We start from the raw sequence: 20,015 nt of genomic DNA on the forward strand, positions 1-20,015 counted from the left end.
TTCCTTTCCATTCCTGTTTTTCCTAGGTGATTTTACCTTGTTTGCATTCTTAACATCTTTCAGCTTATGCTTAAGCTGCTTCTTTGTCATTAAGCCTATGTTAACTTCAGCTGTCTTTTCCTGTTTTAGTTTGTCAGAAGCTAATTCCTTTTTAACTTCTGATTTCTCATTTTCAGATTTTTCAGTTACAAACTTAACAGGTTTTAACTTCGGCTTTTGCTTATCAACAGGCTTAATTTCTACAGTTCCTTTTTCATTTTTATTTTCTCCATAACCTAAGCCCTCTTTTCAGTTTCCACTGCTTAGCAAATTTTGAGTTGTTTTGCCAGAGTTAGTCTAAGTCCTAATAATCTCTCTCTCCTTTTCTAACTCAGTTTTTAGAGATTCATTCATTTTTAGCACTTCATCCCTAACATAAAAAGCATCATCTCTATCCTTCTGAGTTTGATGGAACATGACTAACTCTTTTTCTAAGAAATCATTTCTTTTCCTAAAAGCAAGATTTTTAGAAGTTAATCTTTCACATGTTAAAGTTTGATCTCTATAACTAACAAACATGGTTTTAAGATATCTTCTCAACTCATTAATATCATCAGTATGAAAAGCATAAGTAGTCTGAGGTACCTTTGTTTCAGCAGCTTCAGAACTGCTCTCAGAACTTGATTTATCAGCATTTGCCATCAATGCATAGTTCTCCTCACTTTCAGAGTCTGAGGTGTCTGTCCAGCTTTTCTGCTTTGTGACAAGAGCTTTGCCTTTGTCACTCTTGGTCTTCTTGCAATCAGGAGATATGTGGCCTTTCTCACCACAATTATAACATTTAACATTGGCGTAATCTCCTCTGTCAGACTTTCCTCCTCTTCCTTCAGATCTTCTGAAATTCTTCTTATCAGAACTTATGTCTTTCCTGGAAAACTTCTTTCCCTTCCTGAACTTCCTGTATGCAATCTTTGTGATTCCTTTCACCATAAGAGCACACAGCTTCATCATCTCCTCATCAGCATCAGTTTCAGGCAAGCTTTCAGAATCTGAGTCATCATCACTCTCAGAACTTGATGACTCAGTATCAGACTTTATGAAAAGAGCTTTACCCTTGTCTTTCTTTGAGGAAGGTGCTTTGGGGGATTCCTCTTCAGCCTTGAGAGCAACTGTCCTTGACTTTCCTCCTTTCCTCTTGCTTCTTTGTTCCATCTCAAGTTCATGAGTCTTGAGCATTCCATAGATTTCATCAAGAGTTGTTTCATCAAGATTGTAGTTGTCTCTTATTGTTGTTGCCTTCAAATCCCAGCATTCAGGAAGAGCTAACAGGAATTTTAGGTTGGTATCTTCAAGATCATACTCTTTATCAACCAATGACAAATCATTCAAAAGTTTGACAAATCTATCATATAAATCATTCAATGACTCATTAGATTTTGAGTCAAAATGTTCATACTCTTGAGTGAGTATTGTCTTCCTGTTCTTCTTAACTGTTTCAGTTCCTTGACACCTTGTCTCCAGTGCATCCCATATCTCCTTGGCAGTCTTGCAGTTGATTACCCTGTTTGACATTACATTATCAATGGCACTATGCAGTAAGTGTCGTACCTTGGCATCCTTAGCAATAGATGATATATCTTCAGCAGTGTAATCACTCTTTTCCTTTGGTACAGTCTTTGCTGCTTCACCTGCAACTACAACAGCGAGCTTGGTAGGTTTGTGAGGCCCTTCCTTGATTCTATCAAGGTATTCTGGATTTGTTGCTTCCAGAAACATGGTCATCCTTACCTTCCATATGGGATATTCAGATGGTCTCAATATGGGAACTCTGATAGTCTCATATCGACTCTGAATTGATGTCTTTGATGATTCCTCAGTTTTGGTAGGCTTAGTTGGAGTTTCTGTGTCAGACATGATTGTGTTTGGATCTTTAACTGTATGTGTGTTAACAGAAGGCTCTGATACCACTTGTTAGGTCACACTTTCACTGTAGAGGGGGTGAATATAGTGTTTATTACAATCAAATCAAACTTCAAGAACTTATGTAACAGAAAACAAACTTTATTGAAACAATAAACTCTGTTACAATCTGGAACTGTTATCTCTCAGTGATGAACAAAATATCACGAGAGCTGCTAGGGTTACAGTAAATAATATTCTCGATAATGATAACACTTATAGTGTAAACCCTATGTCTGTGTTTATATATTACACAGTTACAAGATAATCGCTAATTGATATGGAATATAATTCTGCTTCCTAATATATATCAATCAGATATCTTTTCTTCCAAGTATTCCATTCTTTACGGAATTCCTTCTTCATGCATATCTCTTCTTATGTTTATCTTGATCTTCTTAACTTTAATCAGCTACTGTCCTTATCTGATCGTCCTTCAGCACTTAAGTTCTGATATCTATCTCCTGATGCTTATCTCCTGATAACATAAGTACTGATATCCCTTAAGTCCTGACGTCCAGTATAAGTACTGATCTCCAGTTAAGTACTGATTTGTCCTGTTCAAATAAGATCTGAAATCTAAACATAAAACATATTAGCCATGACATTATCAAATATATCTAACATAGGTCAGGGGTAAAAAAGTAATTTGACAATATTTTATTGCATTTTGACCATTGAAGTTTAACAGATTTTTCATATCAACCCCCAAACATTTTTTTTTACAATTTCGACATTCAACTATAAAAAATATACATTTTAACCATTTTTTTAAAAAAATTATTTTCTGAAAATTAATTTGATAATATTTTTTCCGAAATTTTTTTTTTTTGAAAATTAAAAAAAATTCAAAAATTACTTTCGAAAAAAAGTAATTTGATAATATTTTTTTTATTTTTTTAAAATTTGCAATTTTTGTTTTCAAAGATAATAACCCCCTTAAATGATATTTTCAGAAAATTTATAAAAAACCAAAGTGCTAGATAATAAAATTATCGTTTATGAAACGATGAGCCTCATTAAAAATGGAATTATAACGACACATTCAATGAAAAATTATAAAAATGAGTTTTGTGTTTAATTTTTTTAATGTTTTACGATAATAGTTAAACTATATTTTTTTCATATTTTTCGATGATAAAAATCTGTATTTTTCGAAAAAAATGAAAAATAAAAATCTGTATTTTTCGAAAAATAATATATATTTTCGAAAAAATAAATTTTTCGAAAAAAATATTATCAAACTAATTTTCAGAAAATAATTTTTTTAATAAAATGGTTAAAATGTATATTTTTATAGTTGAATGTCGAAATTGTAAAAAAAAAAAATGTTCGGGGGTTGATATGAAAAATCTGTTAAATTTTAATAGTCAAAAATGCAATTAAAAATTGTCAAATTACTTTTTTACCCCTGACCTATTTAACGGTAACGGCGGAAATTGACGGAAAGGGTGCAAAATGCAGCGCACAAACTTGTCTGGGGTGCGAACTGCAATTATTGAAATTATTGGTACCAAAGTGACAATGACCCAAATTAAAGGGGTGGACTATGCAATTAACCATAAAAATAATTAAGGAAGGTTAATTGGGTAAATTCAGCATGCAAATAGATGTTAGGATTTAGGATCCGGCAAAAGATTAATTTTATGGTATTACTTCATTGAACAATGGACCAAAATGTCACTTTTGAGTGCTAAATGGTCCAAAATGTCACTTTTGAAAATAATGGCCCAAAATGTCACTTCAAAACGGTATTTCGTCTTCCGTTTTGTATTTTTAGTACAAAACGGTACATAGTGTTCCGTTTGGTACTTTAATTTTTTTTTTTAATTTTTTTATAATATGCAAAACGGTGGTTGAAGTAGCGTTTTGGCTCAAAACGGTACATCATATAGCGTTTTGTACCAAAACGGAACTTCATCTACCGTTTTGCGCATAAAAAAATTAAAATACCAAAACGTTACACGAAGTTCCGTTTTAGGTGTTTTACATAAATGGTACACGATGTACCGTTTTGAAGTGACATTTTAGGGCTATTTTTAACTCCGCTGTGACATTTAGGGCCACCACCCTACTTCATTCAATTCTATGTTGTGTAGAATATGATTACTTTTTCTACTGTATTATGGTAAGTAGTTTTTTGATTCCTTGAATAGGATTGTAATTGTCTTTATAAACCAATAATAAGTCCAAACTAATATTTATGCCAGAACAATTTCACCATGAGAAGTCGTCGATACCGAAACACTAGAAGAATCAACATGTTCAATGTGCGTGTCCAGAGAAGCAGCATGTCCAGTGTTTCTGAGACCACACGTAATTGCTGGTCCAAACTTCCTGAAGATCTTCTCTGTTTGATTGTTGACAGGATAGTAAATCCCAAGGATTTCATTAGGTTCAGATCCGTCTGCAAAGATTGGCTTTCTGCTATTCCACCAGACTACCGACAATTTACTCCGTGGCTTTTGGCCAAGAGATTCAAGTCCCCGGTAGTAGTTCTAAAAGGTTTATGCAGTTTACTGCCAAGTGATAATATTAGTTTGAGTTCACTGTTCGAGACAGAGTTGCATTGGCGTTTTTGGGGATCTTTTACTGGTTGGATCCTTGGCCAAAATAATAATGATTATAGGTTGAAACTAATTAATCCGCTGACAAAAGTTGTCATTGATCTTCCCCGCCTTAATCATCTCATAAGAAAGGGTGTGGTATATCATAATCCTGATTCTGATTCTCGTAACCCCACAATAGGAATAATGGCAATTTCTCATAGATTGATTGGGATAGCATCGATTGATGGTAAATATAATTATTGGAAGTTTTTTGCAGACGCGGAAGGCGTCCGCCAAAGTAATTTTGTAGACTTGGTCTGGTATAAAGATAATATTGTTGCACTACGCGCTAATGGGACTCTTGTGTTTTATGACGAAGCTAAAGTAGTTCGTTTGGTGTATCCAAAACCAGTTATAGTTCGAGCAGTTCAGGGCCTTGGGGCTACTGATCAACTTTATTTGGTTGAATCAGCAGGAGACTTGTTAATGGTAACCTATCGTTTTCAGGTCTACAAGCTCAATCTTGATAATGGAAATTGGAAATATGTTAGAGACCTTGGTAGGCACTCACTATTTGTTGGGAACAGTTACTCGATGTCTTGTTTGATACCTGATGATGAGACGGAGTATGATAATGAGACGGAGCACAGATGGAGACCAAGTTGCATCTATGATGCAACCTACAGTTCTACAAAATCCGGAATGCTATCTCGTTACAATTTAATGAATCAGACCAAGGAGTCTCATTATCTTGGTCCTATTACTGACCTGGATAATTGTTATGATTTTATTTGGTACATGCCTGCTGTTGGCTTTAACTAAGCAATTATAAGTTAGAAGGTTTTGAGACGATGATTCATGGGTTTGCTCAGTCAACATTGCATTATAGGGGCTTCACATGATCTTGGTTGCTTCAGTAATTTCTTAGTAATATAGTCTCGTTGATAAATAGTTATGTACTACAGATTTATCTATTCATGTTTATGTTACTAAAATTGTGTGGATCAATGTTTTCATGTTTATGTTATTAAAATTGTGTGGATCAATGTTAAGGACATCATTTTGTTTATCATGTGTTTTTTATCTCAGTACCTCAACATTATAAACCTGTTATGACTGCTAATGACATCTATCAGAACTCAAGATAGAAGCCGGCATCCAGTCAAAAGACGAATACAATTAACCCAGTGACAAGAAAGTTGAAGAATTTTGATGTACAACTAATTAGTAACATAAGATTTCATTTACGAGCAGCTCCATAGCCCTGTCATACTAAAAATTCGAGAATAAAAAGCAAGCCACTTTGTGTCATCTGCAAATGAAGCACTCCAACCTTCATAACAAAACAAGAATATAAGCTAATATGAGGAAGTTTGTTTGAAGAATACACTTAAAGAATGAGACAACCACCAACTACAAACTTAATGCAGATACATAAACTTCATGATATTTTGTGGTTCTCGCTCTTGAGAGCTTATTAGATTTTACAATGAAACTAGTACCAAAAATAAGCAATTTCCAGAAATATCATTGTAATTTCACTATATCATTATATATAATAATGAACCAAAGACTTAAAAATTTCCAAAACTGCAGGAAGGCATCTTGTTTTTCATGGAAAAAAGATCCGTCTTAACTCTTACGCTAATATACAAATACACATACTTCGTGACAGAAAAACTGAAAGAGAAATTTTAGAAGTTTATATCCTTGAAAGACCAAAAAGCTTATCATTGCAAGGTTATATGGTAAAGAAGATGCAAAACTTAGGCAAAATGTATTGTCTAATACGAACCAGAAGCATGAATATCAAAGGGAACAAAACCCCGGCAAGAGGAATCCAGGTAATTCCAAAAGTGATTAATAAGTAAGCAGCCTGGAAAATTGTGAAAAATGCGATTGTCTTGAAAGGTACAGTTTCCACAAAAGTTGTGTGGTTATCCTCCAGTATTCTGTAAAACATAAACAGATGCATTTGGTTAGTTGCAGAAAATCATTTAAAAGTGTACAACATAACTTAATTTGTAATTCTGATTAGATTTGAAAGTAACTACTTGTATCTTCTACTTGGAGTTGTGAATAGCAGTAGGATCCGCTCCCAAACCTGGTTTCCTGGTAAGCTTTCAACAGCCATGTATGCAAATTATCCCCAGAGTACTGATGTTGCGATCTTTTTCAGAAGAGGCATGGCTGCAAAGCACATAAGAGGACAAAGAAGCAATGAATATGTTGAGCTCTGTGAATATAAATGATAGGGTATAAGCGACCCGCCTAGGATCCAACCTGAATCTGAAGAATATCAGGCTCAACCGATGGACCAAGACCCCCTCTCCCAGAGCAACCAAGTGGAGAGACCAGGCCTGGGCCAACCCATCACCCGGGTCATCTGCCAACCTGGTTCTAACCCGGGACCTGGATCACCTGCCTACCAGGATCCTACTCGGGACCAGGATCACCTGCCTACCAGGATCCAGCCCATGACCTGGATCATCTGCCTACCTAGATCCGGATCTAGGTCCCTTCAAGCACATGCACATTCCACAACCCGCCAAGGAAGGGTACGTGGGCACGTGACGATGACAGCTATCAACAACCAACATACCAGGCAAGCACGGTGCGTGTCAGAAGGCCGTTAGGACACCCTGAAGGTGGTCCTCACCTGGACACGTGTGAGCAATCCACCCAAGCCAGGCGTCCTCTGCTCCCAAGATCCAACGGCCCTGATTTAGAGGTAACAACCCCTAAACCCTACCTTCGGGCTATATATACCCCCAAGGATGAAGGGTTTAGGGGTTAGAGAAACACATTCACACTTTTACACAATCACTCTCTCACACTCATATACACACAGCAACCTTCCTATTATATACATAAACTTCATCTTCTCCAAAACCCTATTCTTATTCTTACACCGGAGGCGTCGTGGGAGCCAAACCCCCCTTCCGGTGTTATTTTGCAGATACCCAACCAACAGCTACACCTCATTCATACCCAGAAGGTCCAGGAACGGCATCGGACGGAGCCGCCCGCTCACCGGAGTTATCATTTGGCGCTAGAAGGAGGGGTCTCCATCCTTGGGTCTCGGTGCCCCTGGATTCACCTTCATCAGCAAACTCTTAAGAGAGTCCACATCTAAACCTGTAAGAACACAAGCAACCATACCCTCTCTTGAATATGAATGTTCATTTAAGCCACGTTTGTGTGAGCTACTTACTTTAGGCCACGTTTGTGTGAGCCCGCTCTCGTTTGTTAGTTTTGATTGTTTAGGGTTTGATAATCTTGATAGTCTTGAAGCCTGGGGTTTGATAATTTTGATAGTTTTAAAACCCAGATCTGCTTTAGTTTGCATATTGTCTTTGTGTCTTAGAGTATGCTGTTCTTGTTCAATAGTATTGTTACCAAAACCCAGAAAGTTTGTTTGGTATTATTCTGGAAATTTTTTGAAATCTTCAAAAAAGCAAACTTAGATCCACATTTTTAGCCTCAAATCTTGGTCAGTTGTTTGTACGATTGTGGTAATGGAAAGAGCAAGAAAAAGTACGGTTGGTAGGCCCTCCGACAGTACCCAGGTCCAGGATCAGGACCACTCTCAGGCTCATGAACCTGGGGGAGACCGAGAGACCCTCCAGGAGCAACCATTAACGCAGCATACCCCGGTCTTGGAAAGGCTAGTAACACCCCGGGATGCCAGAAATATCATAGAGCTCAATAAGTATGAGTATACAAATGTTCCGGTGGCAGAGGAGCATATGGCCAACTTAACAATCCATGAACTAGCTGAAGCAATCAGGCTCTACGGAGATGAACAAGCCCGGGCTCAGATAAAATATGAGCAAGATGATGAGCAAGAAGAGTCCGGAGATTCTCAGCAATCCAGAAGATCTGTCTTCGACCGAATCAGAACTAAGGCAAAAAAGAATCAAAAAGAGCCTAGTAAGAAAAAGACAGAAGCAACCAGAAAGAAAAAGTTGGAAGAAATGAGGGAACAGATAAGAATAGAAGAAGAGGCAAAGCTTGAGCTAAAAATTCAGAAAATGATGCAGCTAGAAGAGGAGAGGCTCTTAGCTAAGACAAAAGGCAAAAGGACCCGGAGGGACCCTACCCCCGAGGTCATTTCTGACGACGAAGAGGAGGGGCAGAAGGACCTGAAAGACATGATTTATGAGCTCCAGAGAAAAATGGAAAAAGATTCTGGATTAGAAATTGGGGAGACCCTCACACCCTTCAGTCACTCCCTAGAAGCCATCCCCCGATAGAAAAATCTCAAACATTACAACTTTGACTCTTTTGATGGATTGGGGGATCCGGAAGAGCACCTCAATTACTTTGAACAAATAGCCTAGATATATTACTACAACGACCTAACCAAGTCCAGATTCTTCGCCTCGACCCTCAAAGGGGGGGCTCAAAGATGGTTCAGCAGGATCCCATCAAGAAGCATTCACTCCTGGAAAGAGTTCAGGAGAGTCTTCCTTAGAAGATTCAGAGCCAATAAGACACATGAAATGCACATGTGTCACCTGGAAATAATCCGCCAATATGATAATGAAACGCTCGCAACTTATATGCGGAGATTCCAGGAAGCCATCAACAAAGTCTCGAATCTTGATGAGAGGGAGGCTCTAAGCATATTTCGAAGGAACCTGGATCCGGAACACAATGAGATGTATATTGTAGAGCTGATAAACAAAGAGCCACAAAGCCTAGCTGCTGCCTATTCTATGGCAGCTAGGTTCATAAAGGAGACAGATGTCCTTCAGGTGATGAGAATGACTCGGAATGGAGGGACCAGGAACAAAACTTCTAATGATCGACCGAAAGGGGGTTACCATCAGGAGAAGAAGTTCAAACAAAGCAACCAAACCCAGCAGACCAATATTGTGCAAAACACTTCAATATTTCAAAGACTGGGTCCTAAAACGGAATCTAAAAGCTATCCCGGTCCACCTAGGCAAGCTAGAGAGCCTAGGCAAGAGCCAGACTGGACACCACTGAACAGGACCCGGGAAGAAATACTGAAGGAGATAAAGGGAAAGCCATTATATTATCCTCCAAAGCCCATGCAGACTCCCCCGGAGAGCAGGCCTTACAACAAGAGGAAGGCCGCAGCACTTCAAAAAAAGCAAAGTATTAAGAAACATCGCCCCCACTCAAGGGATGATGCGAGAAAAGAATTCCAGATCATAGAATCCGTCCCAGATCCAAAAGCAACCAAACCAAGCTCAAAAGAGCAAAAAAGCAATCAAGTCACAACAGAGATTGAATTAAGCCTAGGCCTTGGCCAGGCCAATCCTACTGTGCAAGCAACCAACCCTGAAACAAGTGAAGTAGGGGAAAACAACCAAAAAGAGATGACAGCCCAGGGTCAGATCTATATGAAGAAGAATGCAGACACCCGAATCCAGCAGTTGGTATCAAATATGGATCACTCCAAGATAGAGGCCGCTGTAGAAACGAAAACAATCCTGATCAATGCAAGCGATCCTTCTAAGAAGGTAAATATAGGATTTGGACTCGAGGCTAATTTCAGATCAGACCTAGTATCACTACTCCAAGGGTACTCTGATATATTTTCTTGGACCCCAAGAGACATGCCCGGGTTGGATGAATCCATAGCAATGCATAGCTTGGACGTCAACCCCGAGAGGAAGCCAGTTAAGCAAAAGAGAAGAAATTTTGCCCCAGAAAGGCAGAAAGCAATAGATGAAGAAATTGAGAAACTACTCAAAGCTGGGATCATATGCGAAGTCAAGTACCTGGAATGGTTGGCAAACGTTGTAATGGTAAAAAAGGCAAACGGGAGATGAAGAATGTGTATTGACTACACGAACTTAAACAGTGCATGCCCCAAAGACCCCTACCCCTTGCCAAATATTGATCAATTGATCGACGCAACATCCGGGCACGTAATGCTGAGTTTCATGGATGCCTACTCGGGGTACAACCAGATAAAGATGAATCTCAAGGATATCCTAAAGACAGCCTTCATCACCCACAGGGCGGTCTATGCCTATGTGATGCTGCCTTTTGGGCTGACTAACGCAGGAACAACCTACCAGAGGGCAATGAATAAAATCTTCAAAGACCATATTGGAAGGAACCTGGAATCCTATGTCGACGACATGATTGCAAAGTCCACAAGCATCCCCGGTCACATAGGAGACCTAAGAGAATGCTTCGACAACTTGAGAAAATACTCACTCAGGCTCAATCCAGAAAAGTGCACATTCGGAGTAGGGGCAAGAAAATTTCTCGGATTCATGATAAGCAACCGGGGAATTAAAGCCAACCTAGAAAAGATAGAGGAAATCCAAGAAATGAAACATCCCTGAACACAAAAAGATGTGCAGAAGCTAGTAGGGTCACTGACAGCACTCAGAAGATTCATCTCAAAGCTAGCTGAGAGATGCATACCCTTCTTTGACCTGTTAAAAGGAGCAACCAACAAGAGAGAAGTAAATTGGAGTCCGGAATGCCAAAGCGCATTTGAAGAAATTAAAAGGTACCTTTCTCAACCCCCTGTGTTAACCAAAGCCCAACCCGGGGAGCCCCTATCCCTTTACATATCAGCAGGGGCCCTGGCAGTCGGAGCAGCCCTGATCAGGGAAGAGAATGGCAATCAGCAACCAGTTTATTATGTGAGCCAAGTGCTAAAAGATGCGGAGACCCGATACCCAAGGCTAGAAAAGTTCGCTTTTGCCTTGATTACAGCATCCAGGAAGCTCAGGCACTATTTCCAGGGAAGGGAGATACGGGTGGTAACTAACCAACCCTTAAGGAAGATAATACACAAGCCAAATATCTCAGGAAGATTGGTAAATTGGGCAGTGGAGCTGAGTCAATTCAATTTGAGTTTCATTCCAAGAACAACAATAAAAGCCCAGGCTCTAGCTGATTTCATCATAAAATGCAATTTCCCGGAAGAAGAGCCTGTGCACATGAGCATTGGCCCTGAGAAAAACATCGATCAAGACATAGGAGTATGGGCTCTCAATGTTGATGGTTCCTCAACAAATGAAAGATCAGGAGCCGGGCTCATCCTAAAGAGCCCTGAAGGATTCACAATCCAAACAGCAATCTCCTTTGGCTTTTCAGCAACAAACAACCAAGCGGAATATGAGGCCCTGATAGCAGGATTGAAGCTAGCCAAAACCCTCAGGATCCAGGATCTAAAAATCTACAGCGACTCACAGATCGTAGTAAAGCAAACAAACGGCGAGTACATAGCCAAGGATCCAGTTCTAGCCAAGTACCAGGCTCTGGTCCAAAGCTACCTCGCCTTGATACCAAAAACTCAAGTCATTCAAATCTGAAGAGAGGAGAATTCAGAGGCTGATACACTATCTAAACTTGTTCAAAATTCATCAGACCTGGATTGATCTGTCTACTTCGAAGAATTGCAGAGACCAAGCATAGTGTCTGAAGAGGTCATGGGAATAGACAACAGCCCGAATTGGATGACTCCATTTATCAACTACTTGGAGAAGGGAGAGCTCCCGGAAGATAAAGGGAAGGCTCAAAGGTTAAAAGCCAAAGCTGCAAAATTCTTCATCGAAGAGGGTATACTCTATCGCCGGACCTTCTCCTCCCCAATCCTGAAGTGTATAGGCCCAGGGGAGGCACAATATTGTCTTATGGAAGTTCATGAAGGAATATGCGGGGATCATATGTCCGCAAAGGCCCTAGCTCACAAAATCATAAGACAAGGGTACTACTGGCCTATTATCCACCAGGATGCATTAGAATTCGTGAAAAAATGCAAGGAATGCCAGCTTTTCAGCAATGTGACCCGGATGAGCCCAGTCCTACCCACTTCAGTCTTGTCACCAATCCCATTTATTGTATGGGGCATTGATATCATGGGACCCTTCCCCAGGGCCAAAGGAGACCTCAGGTACTTGCTAGTCTCAATTGATTATATGACAAAATGGGTAGAAGCAAAGGCCATGAGAATAATAAATCAGCAAGATTGCATCAAATTCATAGACAACATCCTGATGAGGTTCAGGATCCCGAGAGTACTGGTCTCAGATAATGGGTCACAGTTCGTTGGTTCAAAATTTGAATCCTACCTTCAAGAACGGGGTATCCGGCACAAGAAATCATCTGTAGCCTACCCTCAAGGGAATGGCCAAGTTGAAGTAACTAATCGAATACTTCTCCGGGGGATCGAGAAGAGGCTCAGGGAAAGCAAAACCAAATGGCCAGAAGAGTTGCTTAATGTACTCTGGGCATACAGAACAAGCCCCCGAACAAGCACAGGAAAAACCCCCTTCAAACTGGCTTATGAAACTGAAGTTATGCTACCAATCGAAGTAGGATCCCCCTCCCATCGAGCAATAAATTTTGATGAAATAGCAAATGAGGAGGGGCTCGGAACAAATATTGAGCTAATTGATGAAGTCCAGTCCGAGACCAGGCGGTGGCAAGGATGGAGAAGTACAAGGAAAAAACTAAAGAGCACTTCAGCAAGAAGTCCCGGGTCAAAAACTTCCAAGTTGGAGACCTGGTTCTTCGAGACACGGAAGCATCAGACCCTACCAACACTGGGAAGCTAATACCAAGGTGGGAAGGCCCATACAAAGTCAAGGAAGTTCTAAGGAGAGGCATATACAAGCTCATGAATATGGATGAATCCGAGGTCCCAAACACATGGCATGGACTCAAGCTCAGAAAATTTTACCAGTAGAAGAAGCAACCAAAAGCAACCAAAACTTGTAACCTATGGCAAGCAACCAATCTATGATCCTATATTTTGTATGAAGAAAATTTCAAGTCAATGAAAAGAATTTTCCTTTCTTAGAAAATTATTACTTTTAAATTACTAGTAAAGAAAGCAAAAAACAATCCGGATATAGTCTTATAACCGGGTGGGAAGCAAAAAACAAAAGCAACCACTATTTGCTTAGAAAATTTCTAAGTAAATAAAGCAATCATCAATCCGGATATGGTATCACACCCAGATTGAAAGCAAATTCAAAAGCAAAAAATCAACCCGGACAAGCATTCGAATCCGGGTTGAAAACAACCATTACGTACCAAGATTATTTTCTAAGTACATAAAGCAAATAACCAAACATCAATCCGGGTTAGTATCATACCAGGATTGAGAGCCAATTTAAAAGCAAAAATCAACTCGGATAAGCCTTCAAATCCGGTTTGAAAACAGCCATTACGTATTAAGATTATTTTCTAAGTACATAAAACAAGCAAACATCAATCCGGGTTGGTATCAAACCCGGATTGAAAGCAAATTCAAAAGCAAAAAATCAACACGGACAAACATTCGAATCTGGGTTGAAAAAAACCATTATGTACTCAGATTATTTTCTAAGTACATAAAGCAAATAAGCAAACATCAATCCGGGTTAGCATCATACCGGGATTGAAAGCCAATTTAAAAGCAAAAATCAACCCGGATAAGCATTCGAATCCGGGTAGAAAACAACCATTACGTACTAAGATTATTTTCTAAGTACATAAAATAAGCAAACATCAATCCGGGTTGGTATCATACCCGGATTGAAAGCAAATTCAAAAGCAAAAATCAACAATGATAAGCATTCGAATCCGGATTGATATACCATACGAAAAGCAAAGTCAACTCGGATAAGGCTTCATACCCGGAACAAGCCGGATATCAACCCAATCCGGGTTGGGGGCAATAGCCACATCCCAGATCAGGATCATTTGTGCAATAAATCCAGGATCCGGATTGCTCATAAAAGCAAAAATTACCGGATGAAGTGTCCTACCCAGACCGGAAGATAAGCAAATATTTTCTACAATGGAAGAAAAGTACAACAGAAGTAAAACTTAAAGCAAGATCCGGATAGCCATCCATCCGGAACAAATCCAAATATTACAAATAGTTCAAATCAAAGTACGATAATTGGAAATCCTAGAAAAAGAAATTACAGGGGCTGGGCCCGAGAAGCTTAACAAAGCTGGTCCGGATCTAGAGTAAACTGGGGCTGGGCCCATTATATGGTTCCGGTTCCCCCTTACCCTGCTCAACAGCTGCCTTGGCCACCAGGAATTCTTGGATAAAGCTGTCCCAGGAAGCAAAGGGGTCGGTTTTGATGTGCCGTTCAGCAACAACCCAGGATCTGCGAACCTCTGGCACCCCAGCTTGGGCAACCTCAAAGTCATACACATCACTGGCCTTGAACTCAGCAATTATGGCTTCCTTGTTCAAATCCTCCTTCGCAGCAAGCTCGGCCTTCAGCTTCTCCACCTCCTTAGCAAGACCATCATCCTGGTCCTGTTCTTTCTTCAGCTTCTCGTTCAATCCGGATTCCACCGTCCGGAAGCTCTCCCGGGCCTCGTCAAACTCATCCTTCAAGTTATCAGCCCGTAACTTCTCAGCCCTAGTCCGGTTGTTGGCCTCCCGGATCTCTGTGAAAACAACGTCCGAACATATGGATATGGCGCTCCTGAGCTGAGAAAAGACAAAAAGAAACTAAGTACAGAACAAATTGGAAGGCATAACCCGGAACTAGAACCATGGAAATTTAATTACCTGCCCCCACTGCCCAGTTACCCTCTTCAAAGAAGCGGCCATGTTGTATCCTTCAACTTCCTCCCAATCTTCCTCAGAGGGGATGCTAGACATGAACCCGGCTAGATCGACCAAAATCTTGGTCCCTATCTTCACAGCGCCCCCGTCCGGTCTTTTTCCTTCCGAGTCGCAGACAACCCGGTTGGAGACAACAGCTTTTCCCCGGGGGGGCTTACCCGGAACCGACTTTCTCTTTTTAGAAGCGGGGGCCTCATCCCCGAAAATCTCTTGGACATCCGGTTCATCAGTCAATGGCACATTGGCCGGATCGGCCACGTTCTGGGGGCGGCAGACTTAGCTCCCCCCTCAGCATCTGCGGATCCGGATCCGGTCCCAGGAGCCCCCTTTGTTGTCTTGTAAGCCAGACCCAAAGAGTTGAAAGCTGCTGCATAAGCTGAAGAAGACATTATCGACCTGAATGAAGGATTGTAATGCGGCAAACCTACAATAGAGGAAAAAAGAACTATCAGGACAGAGACATTAAATCTGCTGGACTAAGCAACCAAAACCGGAAAGCAAATACGACAGGGACCCTGACCAAGTAACAGCATTTATTTATATAAACTATGAGAAAACGGGGCCCGGACCCGGATCAACAAGCAAAGCAAGAGATCTGGATCGAAGGAAACCACTTTTTCTAAAATGGATAATAAGGCATATAAGGACAAGATCCGGATCAACACGCAAAGCAGTAAACCCGGATCAAGGGACAGAAAATAAGGCCGTGATCCGGATCAACAAGCAAAGCAAGAGATCTGGGTCAAAGGCAATCATTTTATCTAAACGAATTAAATCAAATCAAATAAGACCAAAATCCGGGTCGACAGGAAAGGAAAAACCCGGATCGGCGAGGAACTTACATCCAAGTTGGAACAGCAATTTGTGATTCATAAAAGTGTCCCGGGTGGGCTGGAACCCGAGACTACCACAAAATTTCCTTATTTGATCAACAGCCTCCCCCTCCAAGATTTCCGGGTTGAACTTTGTTTGAACTTCCCCAGTGGTAAAATAGGGGAGGAATTCCAGGTCGAAGCCCTTCAACATTAAAATCTCCCTGTTCCAGTGTTTCAACGAGGTCTGGTGCATGACCGGCTTAGCCCTACCCGGACCGAAGCCACACTCGGTTGCCCGGAACCTAAGCTCATAGAAGGGTTATTGGCTTGATCTAGAGAGATAGAAAATCTGATGGAATAATTTGAAAGTGGGCAGGAGCCCGGCCTTGTTACAGCAGGCTGTGAACCAGGTCATAGACTTAATGCCATTTGGGGTGATTTGCATCGGGGAAATCCTGAAAACATACTTACACAAATGTTTAACAAACATGTGGCAACGAGGGCTCCACCCGGATCTTAAGTGCTCCAGCCATACCGGGACGAAGCCATCCGAGGGGCGGTGGAAAATCCTCTCGTGAGGTTCCGGCCACCTCCACTCAATATCAGGAGTTAGCTGAAATGCGGCCCGGATTGCTTTGTCCATGTCGACCGGGTCGGCTTCCGCATAAAAGTCCTTCAATTGGTAGTGGTCTCGGCTAATTGCGAACGCAGCAAAAGCATCCTCTAGAGCACCCTGATCATACACTCCCGGATGGTCATCCTCATGCCTCTCATATCTAACCTGGGCATAGTAAATGCTATTATCGAACTCGGTAGGTTTCCTGACAAAGTGGTATTTAATATTGGACCAGCGGCCTTCAGGTGTAAAGATAACCGAGTTTTCCGGAAGCCGCTTAAACCGGAAACTAGAAATTGTTTCCATGGATCCGGACCCTTTCTTCACCATCTCGCCCCGGGTCTGCTCCCTTCCGGAAGAATCCGGCTCACTCTCGTCTCTAGAAAAGTTTGGATAGTAGTTAAAGACTCTCCTAGCCCGTTTCTTGGTCCGGACCATATACCTATTAAAATGAAGGTCAGTTAGTCTGGACCCTACAGATTTTATTTGTTTTGCTAAGCGGTCTGGATCAAGTACGTTATGTTAGTTTTGCCATAACCTAATGATCCGGACCACCAATGCAAGTCCAACCCGGAAAAACATCAATGATCCGGATCATGTTAACTATAAGCCAAAAAAATTAGCAATCATGGACCCGGATCCAAGTGGCAAGCACCCATATCCGGATCCATAGCAACCAAAAACAACTTGAAAAACCCAAGTCATATAATTCTACCCAAATACTTACCACGGATCCGGGTCTTATACCCCTTACCCGGATCAAAATCAAAACCCCACCCACAAACAAATAGCTCAAGGATCGAAAAGCAAGACAAGAACTTTTTCATATACATACATATATCCCCACCAAGAACAGCCCAGAAAAACCCAGAAAATCGACATCAAACTCAACCAAAATCAATCCAAAAACGGTAAAAAAATCACAGATCTAAGCACGGATAAACAGAATCGAACGCATCTACGGCAAAAACAAGCCAAAAAAGGGGATCTCTACTATCAAATCGAAGCATGCAAAAAACTTGAATAAAAATTCGAGAAATCGGAAAGAAAAACCAGAGGAAAAAGGCTTACAGATTTGGCAGCACAATAGAAGAACGAAGAGCACCGCAAGCGATGAACGAGACCCAAACCTTCGAACTTTAGAGATGGCTTCGAGAAAAATCAGCGAGAAGAAGAAAGAACAGAGACTGTTGGTATTTTGCTGTGAATAAAAAAGAAAAGCAAAGAGGGCCAGGGGTTTTTATAGGGGGAGAGGTACAACTTCCCATGCCACGTGGCGCCCTGGGATTTGTCAAAAGGGAAGTTAAAGAAAAATACATATATGTATATATACATATATCTATATATGTGCACAATTTAAAGCACATTAAACCCCATCATCATGACGGGGCGATTTTCTAGGGGACAACTGCCCAAATTCAAAATTATTGGGGGGGAAAAGCCGAAAAACGTTACAAATTCCCAATTCTTTCAGAATGCAGAGCCCTCAACCCGGATCAATGACCATTACCCAGATCCTAGCGAACCCGGATCAGTGATCTACGGGGAACAGAATTTTCTCTAAGGCAGCAACTTTAAAATACATTAATCTGGATCGGCATCAACTATACCAGATCCGGATTGGGAGGCAGCCAGGGTCAGAAAATTTCCCAAACAAAAAAAAAATCCTTCTACCTTAATCCGGATTGGCATCTACTATACCAGATCCGGATTGGGAGGCAATCAGGGTCAGAAAATTTCCCAAAAAAAAAATAACCCTTCTACCTTAATCTGGATTGGCATCTACTACACCAGATCCGGATTGGGGGGTAACTAGGAGCAGAAATTTTTCTAAAGCATCAACTCTTCCACCTTAATCCGAATTGGTATCTACTACACCATATCCGGATTGGGGGCAACCAGGAGCAGAAATTCTTCTCCTAAAACAACAGCTATGCGACTATACTCTACTCCCTTATCCAGATAATCTGCATAAGGGAGTGGGGGGCAAATGATAGGGTATAAGCGACCCGGCTAGGATCCAACCTGGATCTAAAGAATATCATGCTCAACCGATGGACCAAGACCCCCCTCTCCCAGAGCAACCAAGTGGAGAGACAAGGCCCGGACCAACCCATGACACGGGTCATCTGCCAACCCGGCTCTAACCCGGGACCTGGATCACCTGCCTACCAGGATCCTGCCCGGGACCAGGATCACCTGCCTACCAGGATCCAGCCCATGACCTGGACCAAACCCCCTTCCAGTGTTGTTTTGCAGATACCCAACCAACAGCTACACCTCATTATTAACCAGAAGGTCAAGAACGGTATCGGACGGAGCCGCCCGCTCACCGGAGTTATCAATAAATGTGATAATCTTTAAAGTAAATTGTGTATGATAATGTAGGTATATGGAGGTGGATGTTTTCTTATCCAGTGAAGACAACAATGAAATTCAGCTTCGGTATAAAGATTTTAACATTAGTTGATCGCCACTAGGAGAAGTTTTTGTCTGTAGTAGATAGAAAGATGACGCTTAAATGTAGCCAAACTCTTGGTATGCGTAGGAGATTGTAGAATGACACCATTTGAAGGAAGAATACATGTAAGACCACGGAATATGACCTGCAACATTAAAACAAGTCACTCAAATACAGTGTTGATAATACAAAACAACTGAACTGTGAGAGAAGATTAGAAGGATTCATCCTTACCATAAATCCTAGCAAAAATAAATCGTAATGAAATGAAGGTGGCTTTTGCAAGTTGAATTCACTCTGCTGCAGGTTGAGATGCCACACTGTGGTCAAATTAGTACAGAACTGCATTTACAATAACTGGAATAAAAACTCCAATTATGTAGAGGAGTTACTGATCTGGATAAGTGCTATGATTTTATTTGGTACATGCCTGCCATTGGCTTTAACTAAGCAATTAAATGTTACAACGATTTGAGACGAGGATTTTACATTCATGGGTTTGCTCAGTCGACATTACAGGTGCTTCACCCCATCCTAATTGCTTCAGTAATTAAATTTGTAATGGTGAGACATTTCCATTTTAGACACATAGAAAGGGCTTATAATTCTGGCGCTGATTATTTGGCTAAAAAAGGTGCGCCAAGAACTAGTATATTAAAGAAATGGTGGTTGTTGAGGGAGCAGCTGGTGTTTAATAAAGAAATGTTGTAAGAACATCTCCAATGGAATGCACCTGTTAGCAATAAAACCTACGTCGCACCTATAATTTCAAAAATATAGATGATATATAAAAAAAACACAAGTCCAATGGAGACACCTGCTAGGTACTCAGTCTCAATTTATCTGTTATGTTTGACTTTTTGTGCTCAAATTGACCCAACTTTGACTGAAAATTGCACATAATATATTATCGAAAATAATTATAAAAATTATATCATTAAAAAGTATGTTCAATCTACTTCGATATGTATTTTTCAGTTTTTCAAAATAATGCAATGATGAATTTATATTTATGGTTAAAATTGAGTCAATTTGACCATCAAAAGTCAAATAAGAC

General features: G+C 40.7%; 1 protein-coding gene and 1 long non-coding RNA gene across 2 annotated transcripts; one reads left to right on the top strand and one right to left on the bottom strand.

Annotated features, from left to right (window-relative positions):
- Positions 1-4,160: 4,160 nt before the first annotated feature.
- LOC141686089 (F-box protein At2g26160-like) lies at positions 4,161-5,309 on the top strand. The gene has a single exon (XM_074491146.1). It carries the CDS (start codon positions 4,161-4,163, stop codon positions 5,307-5,309), a length of 1,149 nt encoding a protein of 382 aa, XP_074347247.1.
- Positions 5,310-5,645: 336 nt separating this feature from the next.
- On the bottom strand, positions 5,646-6,805 carry LOC141683326 (uncharacterized). The gene is made up of 3 exons (XR_012560234.1): positions 6,542-6,805; positions 6,283-6,439; positions 5,646-5,820 (listed from the first exon to the last, which is right to left on the bottom strand). It is a non-coding gene; the product is annotated as an uncharacterized LOC141683326 (long non-coding RNA).
- Between the last annotated feature and the right edge of the window lie 13,210 nt (positions 6,806-20,015).

This window comes from Apium graveolens, chromosome 9 (genome assembly GCF_009905375.1).
Source record: "Apium graveolens cultivar Ventura chromosome 9, ASM990537v1, whole genome shotgun sequence".
Classification (NCBI taxonomy): domain Eukaryota; kingdom Viridiplantae; phylum Streptophyta; class Magnoliopsida; order Apiales; family Apiaceae; genus Apium; species Apium graveolens.

Bases quoted from the DNA above. Each gene is read 5' to 3' on its own strand.
- LOC141686089 (XM_074491146.1), top strand. From the start codon at position 4,161: ATGAGAAGTCGTCGATACCGAAACACTAGAAGAATCAACATGTTCAAT.